This window comes from Diadema antillarum, unplaced genomic scaffold (genome assembly GCF_040938485.1).
Source record: "Diadema antillarum isolate AM-2024a unplaced genomic scaffold, OU_Dant_1.0 seq00000861_RagTag, whole genome shotgun sequence".
In the NCBI taxonomy this organism is placed as follows: domain Eukaryota; kingdom Metazoa; phylum Echinodermata; class Echinoidea; order Diadematoida; family Diadematidae; genus Diadema; species Diadema antillarum.
In genome coordinates this window covers 153-14,642 of record NW_027271731.1, presented here as the reverse complement: position 1 = coordinate 14,642, position 14,490 = coordinate 153, and the positions used below count along the sequence as shown (strand labels likewise).

Here is a 14,490-nt window from a genome sequence, read left to right as displayed (position 1 = left end):
GTTCTGTAACCTACCCGTCACAAGGCTTATCAAGCTTTTATTTCTTCTTCTGAATATTTTCCAGTGTGATTCCTGGCTTCATGAAACGTAAGAAAAACTTCTCTACATGTGAGTGAAATGGTAAAAACTACTGATATATCCATTTCGCTATCACAACCCTGTAATGATTTCTATGAGTTAAGTCTATCTCATTTAATCTTTGCATTGGCAAGAAGAACAAACGAAGTACGCAAGGTGAGCTGCTGGCATTAGAAGGATGTGAGATGAAAATCTACCTAAACAACTGTGATTTCATGAAGCTCGGAACTATCACTGTAATTGGAATTGTATGTTTTTGTATAATCTTTTAATTTTTTAAGCGCATAGGGACATTACAACTTTGTTTTATGCGCTATATAAGAACTGTCAATTATTATTATTATTATTATTATTTCTGGCGATTTTAATGATGTTGTTTTTTGTTGTTGTTGTTGTTGTTGTTTTTGCCATGGCGCAAAGTGGTGAGAAGGCTTGTTGAGCTTTACATCATAACCAAACAACAAGTGATAAATAAGCATGAACATTATTGAACTCTATCTAAGGAGGGATGTAAAGTAGCGACACTCAAGGGACACTCAATGTCAATAGAGGGAGTCCCATTCTGTATTCCATGTCGCAGACTGATCAAAAGCTTAAGAAAAGGATGGCCAGGCTCGTTTCTACTGTTCAATCGGACTCATTTCCTTCACACAGAATAATAGACAAATTGTGCAGCCTCCTCGTCAGGATTGCACTTTTCTTCTTCTCAGTCTTTCAGAAAATTAACTTATTTTGCCATATAAACAAACAAAATAATTTCACTAAGCTGTCTAAGATTAGACAAGCATGTGCCATAAAATAACTTATAAATTTAGGAAATCAAACGCACCAAATATTATTACAACAACAACAAAAAACATAATGCCTTTGGCGACATTTTGTGGCACAGGCATAATTTAGTCAATTACTTGTTTCCATAAATAATGATGTATTAGAGTAACTGTGTCACAGCCATTACATACTATCCGCAGAAAATGGATGTAAAACCTGGAGAAAATTAGCCACTGATTAAATTCAATTTTTCAACTTATACACTGTCTGTTAAACTAGCAAAAAGTAAATGTACATGCTGCATCTAACAAAACAATAAAATCGCAGGTGATTTCAAAAAAATGTTTACACAAGCATCACACTTAGACAAAACAGGCTATTGGTATGATTACACACATATTCGTAACACTCCCAATTATGACACGCTTTTCCAAACCGTCTGCACATGAACACGTCTAGATATAATTACAATTTACACGTCTGTACATTAGCTGACTGGGCAGCTTCACCTTCGAGGTAGATTAAGCCTTCAGGATCTCTCTTCTACTTTTTTAATTTTTCTTCTTCTTCTTCTTCTTCCTTCTTCTTTGTCATCTCTTCTTGCCATCAAAATTTCACAATGTGGTTGCTTGGTGGACATTCAAGGGCAACGGTCAAAGACCTTTGACCACATCTTGTGCCTTACTAGGCAATTCAAAACATGCAATTCCAAGAATGTTATAAACTCTTTGTCATAACTTCATATCAATCGTTACCCTAAATACACTGTCACTACAAAAGCAGGACAAGACTCCCACATAAATGCTGCCAGTGAGTGCTCTATAGTTGACTGGAACAGAAAAAAAAGAAAAAAAGATGAGCATACATAACAGAATTCATGCAGTTCGACATCCTCTGTGACGAATGTTTACAAAGGCATCCTTTAGAGAACTCCTTTATCTGTATGCATCCTCACTTTGCCAAGAGCATTTCCACTTCCTGCTTCATCATACTGAACGAAGTGAGGCAACAGCTCCTACATTTTGTACACTGTAATGCTCCATTCTCAAAAATTTATCTGCTTACATATTACTACTGTGTCAATACAATATAAGGTGTGCATGGTGATATATGTTGCTAAGGGCTTCCCCTCATGAAAAATGCACCACATACAGAGTATAAGAAATATATCCATAGAATAACGTAAGCCCATGAGAACTCAATACATGTTTTTTTCTTATTACGCCTACAGATTTCAATAGTGAATAAATACATAACGTTAGTCTCACATGCACAAGTTTGCTTATATGATGTTGTTTCCGCTCTGATGAGTCAAAATACTGAGCATAGATAGATGATCATTTACAATTCAGAGGGGATACCAAAATTGATAATTTTTGTGTAAAGCTGAAATTCAGATGTCAGCGTAAGGATGATATATTGGCAAAGCAGACTGCTAGGAATTTCCAGAATTGGATGAAACATACTTAACACTGCTGCTGATACGGACAGCAAAATGGTACAAAAATAGAATTATCTTGGGATGGTCCTACTCTACAACGATAGCAAATGTGCATTATGCGGTGGGATAATTGAGTTATACATATATGCAAACTGTACAGAGTGGAAATACCATATACTGTAATTCTACACATCATGCACATATAACATCCAGGAAAATTATTCTCACCCCCCTGCAACCTTTGAGTTGAAAACCCAAGACTAATACAACCGTATTCACATCAGTTGAAACCCTTTTCCTCTTAAACTGACTAAATATCAGATTTACCGCAAGACATAAATGAATCTTGCCTTTTCCCTGCACACTGGTCTAACATTTCTCTACGTAAAGCTATAATTTTTTTGCCTTCTGACTCAAAACCTTGCATTCGCTTATCTTCCTGGGGCAGAAGAAGCAAAACATTCATCAAACCCCACAAACCCTATCAAGACAGAACAGAACAGGTGCAAACTATGCCCCGTCTCTTCGCAGCATGTCAATGACTGTCCAGAAGTCATCTCCAGCTACGCACTTGTATCGTTTGAGAACCAGAAGGTGAACAAGTGGGCACACCCTCGATACACTCTGCAGTGTTGGTGACCCCCCGACTCTCAGTATGGAGTGCTGCACTTATGTAGGACAAGGGCCAGTCTGGGGGTGGGGGCACGAGTGATACAATCATATCACATACCAGTCACAGAGTTAACAACTTTTCAGTCTGCTCCTGAAACCAGTTGTGCAATGAGAGCACCACAGGTGTGGCTACTGGGGGGGTCGCTACGAGGGATAAGGAGGAGGAGGGGCAGGGGAGGAGGGGGCATGGGTGGAGATTGGGGGAGATGTGATGGGGAGACTGACTGGCAGGCAGACATCAGTTGGAGCCAGCCGGGAGGGGCTGCAGCGAGATGCACAGGTTGTTGGAAGGCTGGAGGGGCGTGTTTGAGTTGAAGGCAGAAGGGAAGCGCTGGTGGTATCGATCCAGACGGATGTACTTCACTGTGACCAGCTTACCTGCATTGTCCAGAAAACAGCAAACCAGGAATAAAATCAACAAATAAAAACCATAATATCCAGAAGAAAACTACAGCTATTTTTCTTCCTTGACACTGCTCAATAATGACAAATGTTTCCGCACTTTCCTTCAATATGAAACAAAATCGATACAAATATTGCTGATTAACAAAATACTCTATGTGTGCAGGACTGATAATGTCAATACCATAACATTAACATAAAACAAAACCAGAGGCACTGTTATGGTAAGTGCTTGATGTTGAATAATACATCTGTTATGTACCACATTCTTATTTCCTAAGCATGTTTTGAAGCAGATGAGATTATGTTTAGAAGCAGTTCTTCTTGTGTAGAGGTGACTTTCATGTCAAAAGGTACAAAATCAATCATGGTTGCAAAAGTTTTAACTAAACATAAGAATTAAAAAAAAAAAAAAAACTTAACCTTCATAGAACCACATTTCTCAGAGTTCAGTGGTAATCCTCCATAATTGCACGTTGAGTGAATTTCCAACATATATTTACTTTCATTTCATTGAAGAATTTGCTATTTAGTGAAAATGTTGCAACTTCAGACTTTACTCTTATTTTTACAAGGTCTCCTAAATAATCCCACGAGTCTGACTGACTGCTCATACCATAAAACAGCGTGTAATGTCTCATTTTCCAGTACTTTTTCGAATACAGAAATGCTGGCTGTGACCTAAATCCCAAAACATTTTGCCTCAGACCTAAATCAGTTCATAGCCATGCAAGGACAGTTTTACCAAGATTCTACCTATCATTCTCATATCAAAATGGCTATACGAAATAACAGTTAGTAGAATAACAGAGCCCCAAAACTTTGCCTCGGTCACTGTGGTATGGCAGAAGCACTGACAAAAAAAAAAAGGGAAGACATTCAGAGAAATGTACAAAAGGTGACCAAAACTTCACAAGAGAAGATTCCATGCATGATTAGATTCTGCAAAGTATCCCTGTCCGGAGATCAGGAGGTCATAGGTTCGAATCCTGCTCTAGTATGTACGCCCATGATTTTTTATCATGGCTACTACTATAACACTGATCAATTCAGTGCTTATTTACGTCAATGTAGGACAATTTGTCAATCAGTTGCAATGAAAACATCTCGACGGAAGAATTTCATGAATGTGAATCGAACAGATCTGTACTTAATTTTCATCATCCGCCAAAACTTTAGTGCTATCTTTTTACTTGTTTTGTTCTACCTACATATCAACAGACTTGGAGCTACAATTTCAGAGTTTCTGTTGTGGTTTTTGCTTATTTTCTGTCACAAAACTGTCATACTCTGTGGGATAACTCTCCAAAGAAAGAAAGAGAGTCACAGTACTTACCATCAAACCAGCTTCCTTGCAGGCACCTAAACGCCATACCAGCCTTCTCAGAAGACACACACTTCACATAGACACAGCCCTGCAGAAAGACGAACAGAAATAGAGTTCAAGGTTTGAGTGGTGTCAGAAGAAGATGATGAAGATGAACACGAAGATGATGATGATGAAGATGATGATGACGATGATGATGATGATGATGACGATGATGATGAAGATGATGACGATGAAGATGACGATGATGATGACGATGAAGATGATGATGACGATGAAGATGACGATGATGACGATGATGACGATGATGATGACGATGATGAAGATGATGATGATGATGATGATGATGATGATTATGAGACTTTAATCCACCACAATTGTCTCCATATTTCACTGACACAGAACCAGTTTGAAGTAATGTCAACACTTCTTTCGGCAATATTTTCTTTTAAACAGCTAAAATATGCATTAGGTTGAGTCCCGGGGGGGGGGGGGGGGGGGGGGGGGGAAATAGTTATCAAGTGGACATAACATACAGAATTAAAAAGTCAAGAAAATAACACAGTACACATACAAAATTCTGAAAATCAAGACTAAAACTACTAGAGTTGAAAACTTCACACCAAATAGACTTCTAAGCCTCAGTTTGTTTGCTTTTTGATAAAGAATAACTTAGAAGAATAAACTGCTTGTCTGCATGATCCACTTTAGAACTAGTTGATTGACTTTCCATATCAATAACAAAGCAACCAATCAAAGTACAAATCAAATGATGATGGAACAAACGGAAAAGACGTTTATCACAAAAAAAGAAAAGAAAATAAAAACTAGTGATTTTGATGACAAATTTGTAATATTAGGTTCTTTTGACAGTGGAAAACAAAATTTGAAGAGGAGTGAAAGGCAACATTTCTTCCTATATACCTCTCTAGAGTTCTTGTCCACAGCAATGTGCACGATACCACTGTTCTCGCCGCATCTCTCCAGAATGGCATCCTGGATAGCCACATGCCAGTTACTTCCAGATTCCCTGACGAGGCAAAAATGGTGACAAGTGAGCCCCAGTTAGTGCCAGTCTTTGTTACGACACACCAGGGTGGGGGCATTCCATCAAGTGTTTTCACTGACAAGTTTGCTCTCAGCCAATCAGATGCAGGGATTTCAGTAGCTTAAAGGGAATGTAAACCCAAAGAGCAATATGGATTGAGTGAAAGCAATAATATTAGTAGAACACATCAGTGAAAGTTTGAGGAAAATTGGGCAATCGATGCAAAAGTTATGAATTTTTAAAGTTTTGGTGTTGGAACTGCTGGGTAAGGAGACTACTAGAGGTTATGACGTATGAGTGGACTACAATATAAAGAAAATATAAAGGGAATTCAATAAAAATTCATTTTTCATGAAAATTACATATTCCATCAACTTGATACTGACATATGTTAGGGGTAGCACTTATTCCCCCTGCTTTCTGAGAGCGGCTAGTCAAGTACTCTTTCATTTTGCTAGAAAAGTGAATTTTTGTGGAATTCCTTTTATATTTTCTATATATTGTTGTCCACTCATACGTCATAACCTCTAGTAGTCTCCTTATCCAGTGGTTCCAACACCAAAACTTTAAAATGCATAACTTTTGCATCGATTGTCCGATTTTCCTCAAACTTTCACTGATGTGTTCTACTAACGTTACTGCTTTTACTCGATCCACATTGCTCTTTGGGTTTGTGTTCCCCTTTAAAACAGGTGTCAGTGAATGACAAGTTTCATGAAATGCTGCCCAGCTCTACTGCTCCGGGGGGGGGGGGGGGGGGGGGGGGGGGGGGATGATTACAGCCATTAACTTTTTCCATGCCAGGTACTTTGGATGGTGTGTGCAACTGTGAGGCTTTCTGTGGTAATTAACACTAAAAGCACACAAAGAATAGAGGGATGATTCTATCCCTGAGATGTTGTAATAACTATAAGTAGTCTTTTCACCATACACAGTTATGTTTATCCTGCTCTGCATAATATGCGCTGTATGGATAAAAAGTTAGATAAGCATTCTAAATCTCAAACCAGAATGCAATGACAGGAAACACTTGTTTGTTTATTTGTTTGTTTTGTTGTTTTTTTGAGGTCTTTCAACCATTCAATGTGAGCGAAAGATAATATACAAATCATAATCTGATTCATGAGAGCTGAACAGCAAGTGCTATGCCCCTTCTACTTTTCATGCCTTCTCTACTGGTCTGTGAAGTCATGCCAATGACTTACCATCTCTTATTGCCTTCTGTACAGACCATTTTATATGATGTGATACTGTCCCATTCTCAGGATACTTCAGTTTTGTCTTTTAGGCGATTGAGTCATATTCTGAATGCATTCTGATGCATTTCCCTTGCATATCATGTAATGTATCTTACAACTTTTCTGCATGAATTGACAAAGTAAATGGTCAAATCTAATGCTGCTTTCTTTGATACTGGGCACTCTTTTCTAATTTTTCAGGGAGTCATGAAACACTCTCTTGCAAAGGTAATGAGCTGAATATGATTCTGTTCAAGCAGTTGTGTATACTCACAGGGTTGGATCGAACATGTTTCTGACTTTCAGGCACGGTGTGTAGCTGTAGGCACTGGCTTTCACTGCGGTATCCAGGTTTGCAAAAGCTGAAACATAGATCAGAGAAATAAATTCCAGTACTAAAGACTGAATGACAAAAGCCCCCATTTATGCCAGTTGAATGAAATCCAAAATAAACAAACAAAACAAAACAAACAAACAAACAAAAAACCTGGAACTGAGTATGTATTAGCATACCTAGTACGAGAAAAGCTAGACACGAGGACATATTAAAGTCTAAGCAATTTTTCTAACATAAACCAGTATACAAATAATGACTGCTATGAGGGGCACAGTTAAAATTATGGGCCCAAGGTGATGTGAAAACCGTAACTATGCCCTCAGCTTCGCTTCGGGCATGGTTACGGTTTTCACATCACCGAGGGCCTACATAATTTTAACTGTACCCCGAATATCAAGCAGTCATTATTTGTTTTATATACCGAAAATATAGATTCCGAAATATAGATACCGAAAATATAGATTCTAGTCTCTTTTACAGCACTCGTAATCAATGCTGATCGACAGCGCGGCGGTCGTATCATTGGTGCGTACAGTGATGTGTACATATACAGTGTACGTTACGTGTACTACGGGGTTGCGATTGTCTCCAAACCAGTCCGCTAGTCTCTTTTACAGCACGCTGATTGAATGCGCGGCGGTCGTATCATTGGTGCGTACATATGAGCGATCTACGTGTACGGGGTCGCGACTGTCTCTAAAACCTATTTACTAACTGTGCCCGGGCCCCGGTCACAGTAACTCAAAAATAGGGCACAGTTATTTTCATGACTCCCCTTTTAACCAATCAGATGAGAGGATTCTAGAAATGAGGTATATAATATGTCATATCAGCGTAGCAAATGATTAACAAAGACAAACACATACAGTATGTGTGGGTACATTTTCAATTAGCACTACAGTGAAAAACTTTCAAGACGTTGGAGACTTAAATGTAAGCATGTATGTCAAAGTAAGACTTAACACACAGGGTTTATAGACACAGATTTGGACCTTTTTTTCCACTTTCATCTCTGTTTTCCTATATAAATTAGAGTGTGTAAGGGAGAAAGGTGTGAACACTGGCTCTCACGTGAGTGTTGCAGAGAAGCAAGAGTACAGATTCAGAGTGATCATTTTATCATGTGTTCATACATTTCCTCACACACACACACATTCAGCCACATATATCTTATACCATCCATGTACAGGTACAGATATGAATGCTAATATTTCAGTGTTAAATGTGTCCTTTGGTTTCCCACATTTTGAAGAATATCAGATTTCCTTAATCAAAAGCTGAATTGCCATGTTCAATCAAATTATGTCATTTCCATTTATCATGATCTGTTGTGACATTCGTAGGCTTTATTTGCCGAAAGTCTTCACTGTACAGTTTGCCCTTTTCATGTGGAAACTTACTGGGCTCAAAATAACAGATAATGAAGCATTGCATTTCCTTGTTCCATACTCTTCTGTAATACTAAAACTTTGATATTGTCTGAAGGTATCCATCCACACTGACACTTAATCCACATATAATTGAATCAACTACCAACCTGTTCCTTGCCACACTTTGGCCCTTTTCGGGTTCATATCCTGTCAAGAAAAATAAGAGAGATTTTAACTGAAACTCATCAATATTAAGTGCACTTTCATCAAATAAATATGACACTTTCAGGAATAAACTCTCCAGAAGCATGATAATGACTACTTCTGATATACAGGCAATAATTTTCCTGGTATCACATCACAATTTGTTGCATATTTTTAATATGACTGCTATACAAAATTTCCTGTGTATAGCATTTTTTGTTTGTTTGTTTGTTTGTTTGTTTGTTTGTTTTTTGGTGTTTTTTTTACATAGGACTGTACAGAATTTTGTTTAAAGTATTTTCCTATTGATCAAAACTGCTCATCAGATTTGAGAAGTAAAATCATTCCCTGGATATAACACTGTGTTTTGTGCCTCCACATAGCTTAGTATGATGGAAGCCTTGGAGAGTATTCACACTTCCTTTTTCTACCAGGAACATTGCATGGCAAGAAATTGCGACACCATGTGCAACTTGCATGTTTCTATCATGTTTCCTTCCATCTCGGGATAGCTTTGTGCACACTATACGAATCAATTTTCACTTTCAGTGCTTCTGAACTGCCCTTCTTTCAGCAGCGATTCTGCTAACACTAGTATAAATGGCTCTACTAATGGACAAATGAGGACATCAAAACAAACGACACATTACTTGAGCTACACAATAATCTCGTCACTGTACAAAGACAACGAAGAGAAAGGAGATATTGCCAAGAATAAATCTTAGGACAAGAATGTGTCTATTCTATTTTTGTTTCTTAAAAACTTGTGCGTAACATACATGTAGGGATCACAACTCTACCTTCTTTCTATTAACATTTCAATTAAAGGTAACATACAGTGCAGATGCTATTATGAAAAGCACAGAAAAACCCTAATCTTTATAACTAATAAATTCAGATATGGTTTTCACTTTGTGTGAGAAGTATCTCAAACCATCGATTAAAAACTGTTGCATTGACACCCTGGAAGAGGATAAATATCAACGGGTAGTTTTCAGAAGACATATTTATCTTCAAGATTTATTACTTTGGCATCCCACCATGCTCGTAATCTGAGTAGTATTCTTGGTTTCTGATATCAAAATCTGATATCCATCAGAAGCTATTTCCTTGTTAGGTCATTTGGCTTTTGTTTGTCTGTTTGTTGTTTGTTTGGTTCTTTTATGTGTGTGTGTGTGTGTATTTTTGTTTTTGTTTTTGTTTTGTTTTTTTTTTGGGGGGGGTCACAGGCTTCTCTTTAATGTCCATGTCAAAAGTTGATGTATGTGACTACACGTAGCATCAGTATAATGAATACAAGCCAGTTTTTTGGCAAGTAAACATCCAGGTCAAGAAATAATACCCACATTAATTTTTCATGACACAATACAAACAAGAGCACATCACTCCATGAGACTCAAAGGCCTGAATTCACTTAAGTGGTAAAAACTTAAACCATGGTTTATGCAAATTTCTTCTGCGTAACGTACAATTGACAGATCGCATACACCAACAGACGTTCAGTAACAAACGCGCATTGATACACACAAGTCAAAGGTATGCTTATTTCACACTTATTTTAGACCATTGTCAAAATGGTACCATGGTCTAGGTTTAAAACAGGTTTAAACCACCTTCTTGAATTTGAGCCTAAAAGGCTAACACACACATCGCTCTGCAGTGGTTGGAGCAGTGTAGGAAGCAAACCTTGGGGGTTTTTTTCACGACACGAGAGGGTTCTTACTCACCCGCTCCGTGATGGGAGAAAAGGACGTCACGGCGACGGCCGGAGAAGGCTGGACCCACCGCCAGACGGCGAACTCCTCCCCGGCGACCTGCTGGGTCTCCACTCGAACCCGGGACTCGTTGACGTTCAGGAACTGCACGGCCTTCTGCCAGAGGTGCTGCTTCTTGTGTCTGGTGGATGAGGACACAAATTCAGCCATTTTCCCTTTTATTTAATGTTTCTTTCTGGTTTCATACATCCGTAAACCAGACACACCAAATTAAAGCAGAGCACAAGAGGAAAAATATAAGGGCACTACAAAACAAAGAATAGTGGATAATTCCATAGGCTTTTGAAACCAAATTTAATTACTTCATTCAATTCCATTTTCAATTCAATTCAATTTAATCCAAAAGAGCTTTTATTTCTATCCAACAGAAAAGTTAAACAAATACAAACTATACATTCAATGAGTTAAACTGTTAACAAGTTTAAAGCAATCCAGATCATAAAGTTTTACACATAATACAGTGCACTCCCGTTATAACGAACACAGTTATAACGAAATTTTGGTTACAATGAAGTAAACATTCGGGCCTCAACATTATCCACTCTATGCATTTTTATTGTTTATTTGTCCGGATATAACTTATAACAAAATTTTGATAAAACAAAAGAAAACTGCCGGTCCCAAGTACTTCATGGAACTGGAGTCCACTGTATATGAATGAGTGAATGAATACATAGAAACAATACATTTATAAATGATGATGACAAGTAAATATAGTGATAGGAGAGAGTGATCTACTAAAAAGTTGTGCAGTGGAGATTCGATTACGCCTGTCCGGTGATCAGGAATCGCAGGTTCAAATCCTGCTCGAGTATGTACGCCATGATTTTTTTTCATGGATACTTCTAAAACACTGATCAATTCAGTGCTTATTTACGTCGATGTAGGGCAATTTGTCGATCAGTTGCAATGAAAAGTTGTGCTTGTAAAATGTGGATTACTTGAAAAACCATCCAAGGCCACTAATCTGATAAACCAATGATGACGCTGGAAACACAGATTTTTTCTACATGGGTCATAATAAACTTTAGAAGAAGAAAGACATCCAAAATGAACTGATCTCTACAACAACATGAAACTATTACAATCGGGAATACACAGCCATCCTAATTTTCTGTCCATTGTTTCTGTTTAATATCTTCCATAACTTCAGTTAAAACTTGCTGAATCTCAATGGCCAAAACAAGGAAAATGAAATGATCATAATTAGTTTTTTTTTTTTTTTCATTTGCTCTATTTCCTGCCACAATTCTTTTATTTGCCAATTATCAGTGTCGGTGTTGTTTCAAGAAGAATAAGAAATAGGGGAATTGTGCAGTGGTTTGCAATACCACTCCATGCATAATCATGGCATAATTCATTGAAATATAAAAATTAAACTTGAGTAAGAATAGACAGCCTCCAAAGTCCTTATGCTACCATACATAATCTCATTACCATGGTGAAGATTTGTTATCTGTGAAATGATAAATCCAAACACCACTCCTCAATATTCAGCGACAGAATTACCTCACAGAATTACAAAAGAATCATTGTCCAAACCCAATGTGATGTTGGCATTTTAACAATGCACACCAAGACTCAATAAATTGTTACTCTACGGGGATGCGATGGTCTCAACATAAATGCACTGAATAATGTGTAGCAGGGAAGACAATGCAGGTGAATACCTGGGAGTATCAAAAGTATGTGTGGCATGCCAATATCTGTTTGCTGTTACAATGCATAATCAGTCAATTGTTCACAATTGCGCATGACTCGGCTGTTAATGTGACTGATGCGTGCATTTGCACGACATAAGGATACAGCATGGCACCCTGGCATCTTTGTCATGTTAGTTTACAAAGCGATAAAACAACAGCTGTAATAACAAAGAGCCCAGACAGTCACATTATGCATGAGGGATACACCCGGTACATCATGTCTGGGTACAAGCAGTCTGGGCTGACTCACTTCTGTTTTGATTGCTGTTATCAGATCTGTGTTTCTGGGTAAACTAAGGTCTTTATAAGCAAAGTCTGGACCATGCCCAACTAGTCTTACTCATACACATTTGAGAAACTTGTGAAGTTCATTTGAAAAAAAAAAAAAAAAAGCCTCATGGGGCATTGTACTATGTTTCAATGAACTATGTTTATTTCATTTTTTTCTAATTCTGTATAAATGCATGTAAACTCACAAGGTTTTATGTACTCTTTTTTTTTTGGGGGGGGGGGAGGAACTTACTGAATACATGGACATTTCTGAATCATTATACAGAAACACTGTCAACATACACGTCTTAGACCTTGTACTAAAAATATCTCATTCTCAAGAATTTCCATAAAATCTTTGTATCAAGAATTTTTTTCAAGAATGCACCATCTACCATTTAAAAAAAAAAGAAGTGAAAAGGAGTGGAGGGGGGGGGGGGGGGGGGGGGGACACAATATGACAATGCAGTAGGAGCGTATGTTTACCTTTCAGCCAGTGGGATGAGCGTGTCCCTGACATGAGGTATGGCCAGGTAGGGTGTCAGGCTCTTGTCCTGATAGCACGCCTTCTGGTGGTTGGCCAGCACCTCTGCAAAGGCAGGGAATACAGGAACAAAACACCAACAAAATCAACAATGCCACCTGATCACTACTCATTCAATGACGAATGTGTCTTTTGTTCTTCTTTGCAATGACATGCCACGCACAGAACGTGAGGGATCCATTGTCGCAGACGTGTCTCATTTCTGAGCCTGTGTCTGGCACGCACTGAACTGATGGTAATCACAGCTTTGTTTCAAATGTATTTTTCACAGAGTCTTCCTCTTGCATTGCTCAGTATCTCATATTCATACATAACCACACATACACAGTGCACAGCGGTTTAAATATATCCCTGCCTCGTACAAATTCTTGTAATGCTAGGAATCCCATGTCCAAGTCTTCTGTTAATTTGGTGTTAAAACATGTGCTTATTTCAAATCAAGTTAAAATCACATACACTCTGTAAGAAATCCATATTTATATAATGAGCATACAGCCATCTTTCTAGCATCTAATGTATATAATCATATCACATTTCTCTCCTAAGACAGATAGAATGAATTTATAGTGTTCCACTGACAGGCCTCATGGAAATATTATTCATTCTTTAAGTTGAGGGGGAAAAAAGAAAAGACAGAAGTTCTCTGTCATGGGCAAGTGTGCTGCAGCGACTTCAGTAAGCATGTAATTTCATACATTTCTACGGAACTCTGAAAGCAAACTTTAAATATGTCTACAGTTTTGTTTTATTCTTGAGTAGGGTTGGGGGGGGGGGGGTGGATTGTCTTTCCCACAGCCACCAAGGCTTTAACCTTACCAATGATTCTCTCCACCAGCTGGGTGACTTCTCGCCTCTCTTGCTCCTTCCTCTGTAGGAGGTAGGTGAGAAGGTAGAGACAGGGCCACAGTACCAGCAGGCCTGTTAAAGAGACAACAGCCAAAAAAGAACTTATCATTCTGGCAATGTTGCTGGGGTAGTGAAATTGGTTAATACTTGCTGGTGTCCACACACAAATATGTGCATTACGGCTGAATCTTTGATTACCAATTCTTCCTTTATTAATCGCTTTAGCTGCATATATTCAAATTTTGCAACTAAAATCAACTCATGGAGGTTTATCCAAAACATGTACAGTTAAATGTTAAGTTAAAATCCTGGAAATACAATCTGCGCATTACAGCTGAATCTTGGATTACCAATTCTTCCTTAAATCACTTTAACTGCATATATTCAAATTTTGCAACTACAATCAAATCATGGAGGTTTATCCAAAGCATGTAAAGTGAAAAATAAAGTTGATATACTGGAGA

General features: G+C 38.1%; 1 protein-coding gene across 1 annotated transcript; it reads right to left on the bottom strand.

Annotated features, from left to right (window-relative positions):
• Window positions 1–3,153: 3,153 nt before the first annotated feature.
• On the bottom strand, window positions 3,154–14,279 carry LOC139740545 (inner nuclear membrane protein Man1-like). The gene is made up of 8 exons (XM_071651134.1): window positions 13,997–14,279; window positions 13,123–13,225; window positions 10,616–10,784; window positions 8,852–8,891; window positions 7,252–7,339; window positions 5,616–5,721; window positions 4,701–4,779; window positions 3,154–3,340 (listed from the first exon to the last, which is right to left on the bottom strand). The coding sequence occupies exons 1-8, from the start codon at window positions 14,133–14,135 to the stop codon at window positions 3,201–3,203; spliced, it is 864 nt and encodes a 287-aa protein (XP_071507235.1). The 5' UTR covers window positions 14,136–14,279; the 3' UTR covers window positions 3,154–3,200.
• Window positions 14,280–14,490: the final 211 nt, after the last annotated feature.

What these genes read in the sequence shown, in the direction of transcription:
- LOC139740545 (XM_071651134.1), bottom strand. Translation starts at nt 14,135, where the DNA reads ATGATAAGTTCTTTTTTGGCTGTTGTCTCTTTAACAGGCCTGCTGGTA. An exon ending in GCTGGTGGAGAGAATCATTG is followed by an intron (nt 13,226 to 13,996) that starts GTAAGGTTAAAG and finishes CTGCCTTTGCAG; the next exon opens with AGGTGCTGGCCAACCACCAG. An exon ending in TGGACAAGAACTCTAGAGAG is followed by an intron (nt 4,780 to 5,615) that starts GTATATAGGAAG and finishes GTCTTTCTGCAG; the next exon opens with GGCTGTGTCTATGTGAAGTG.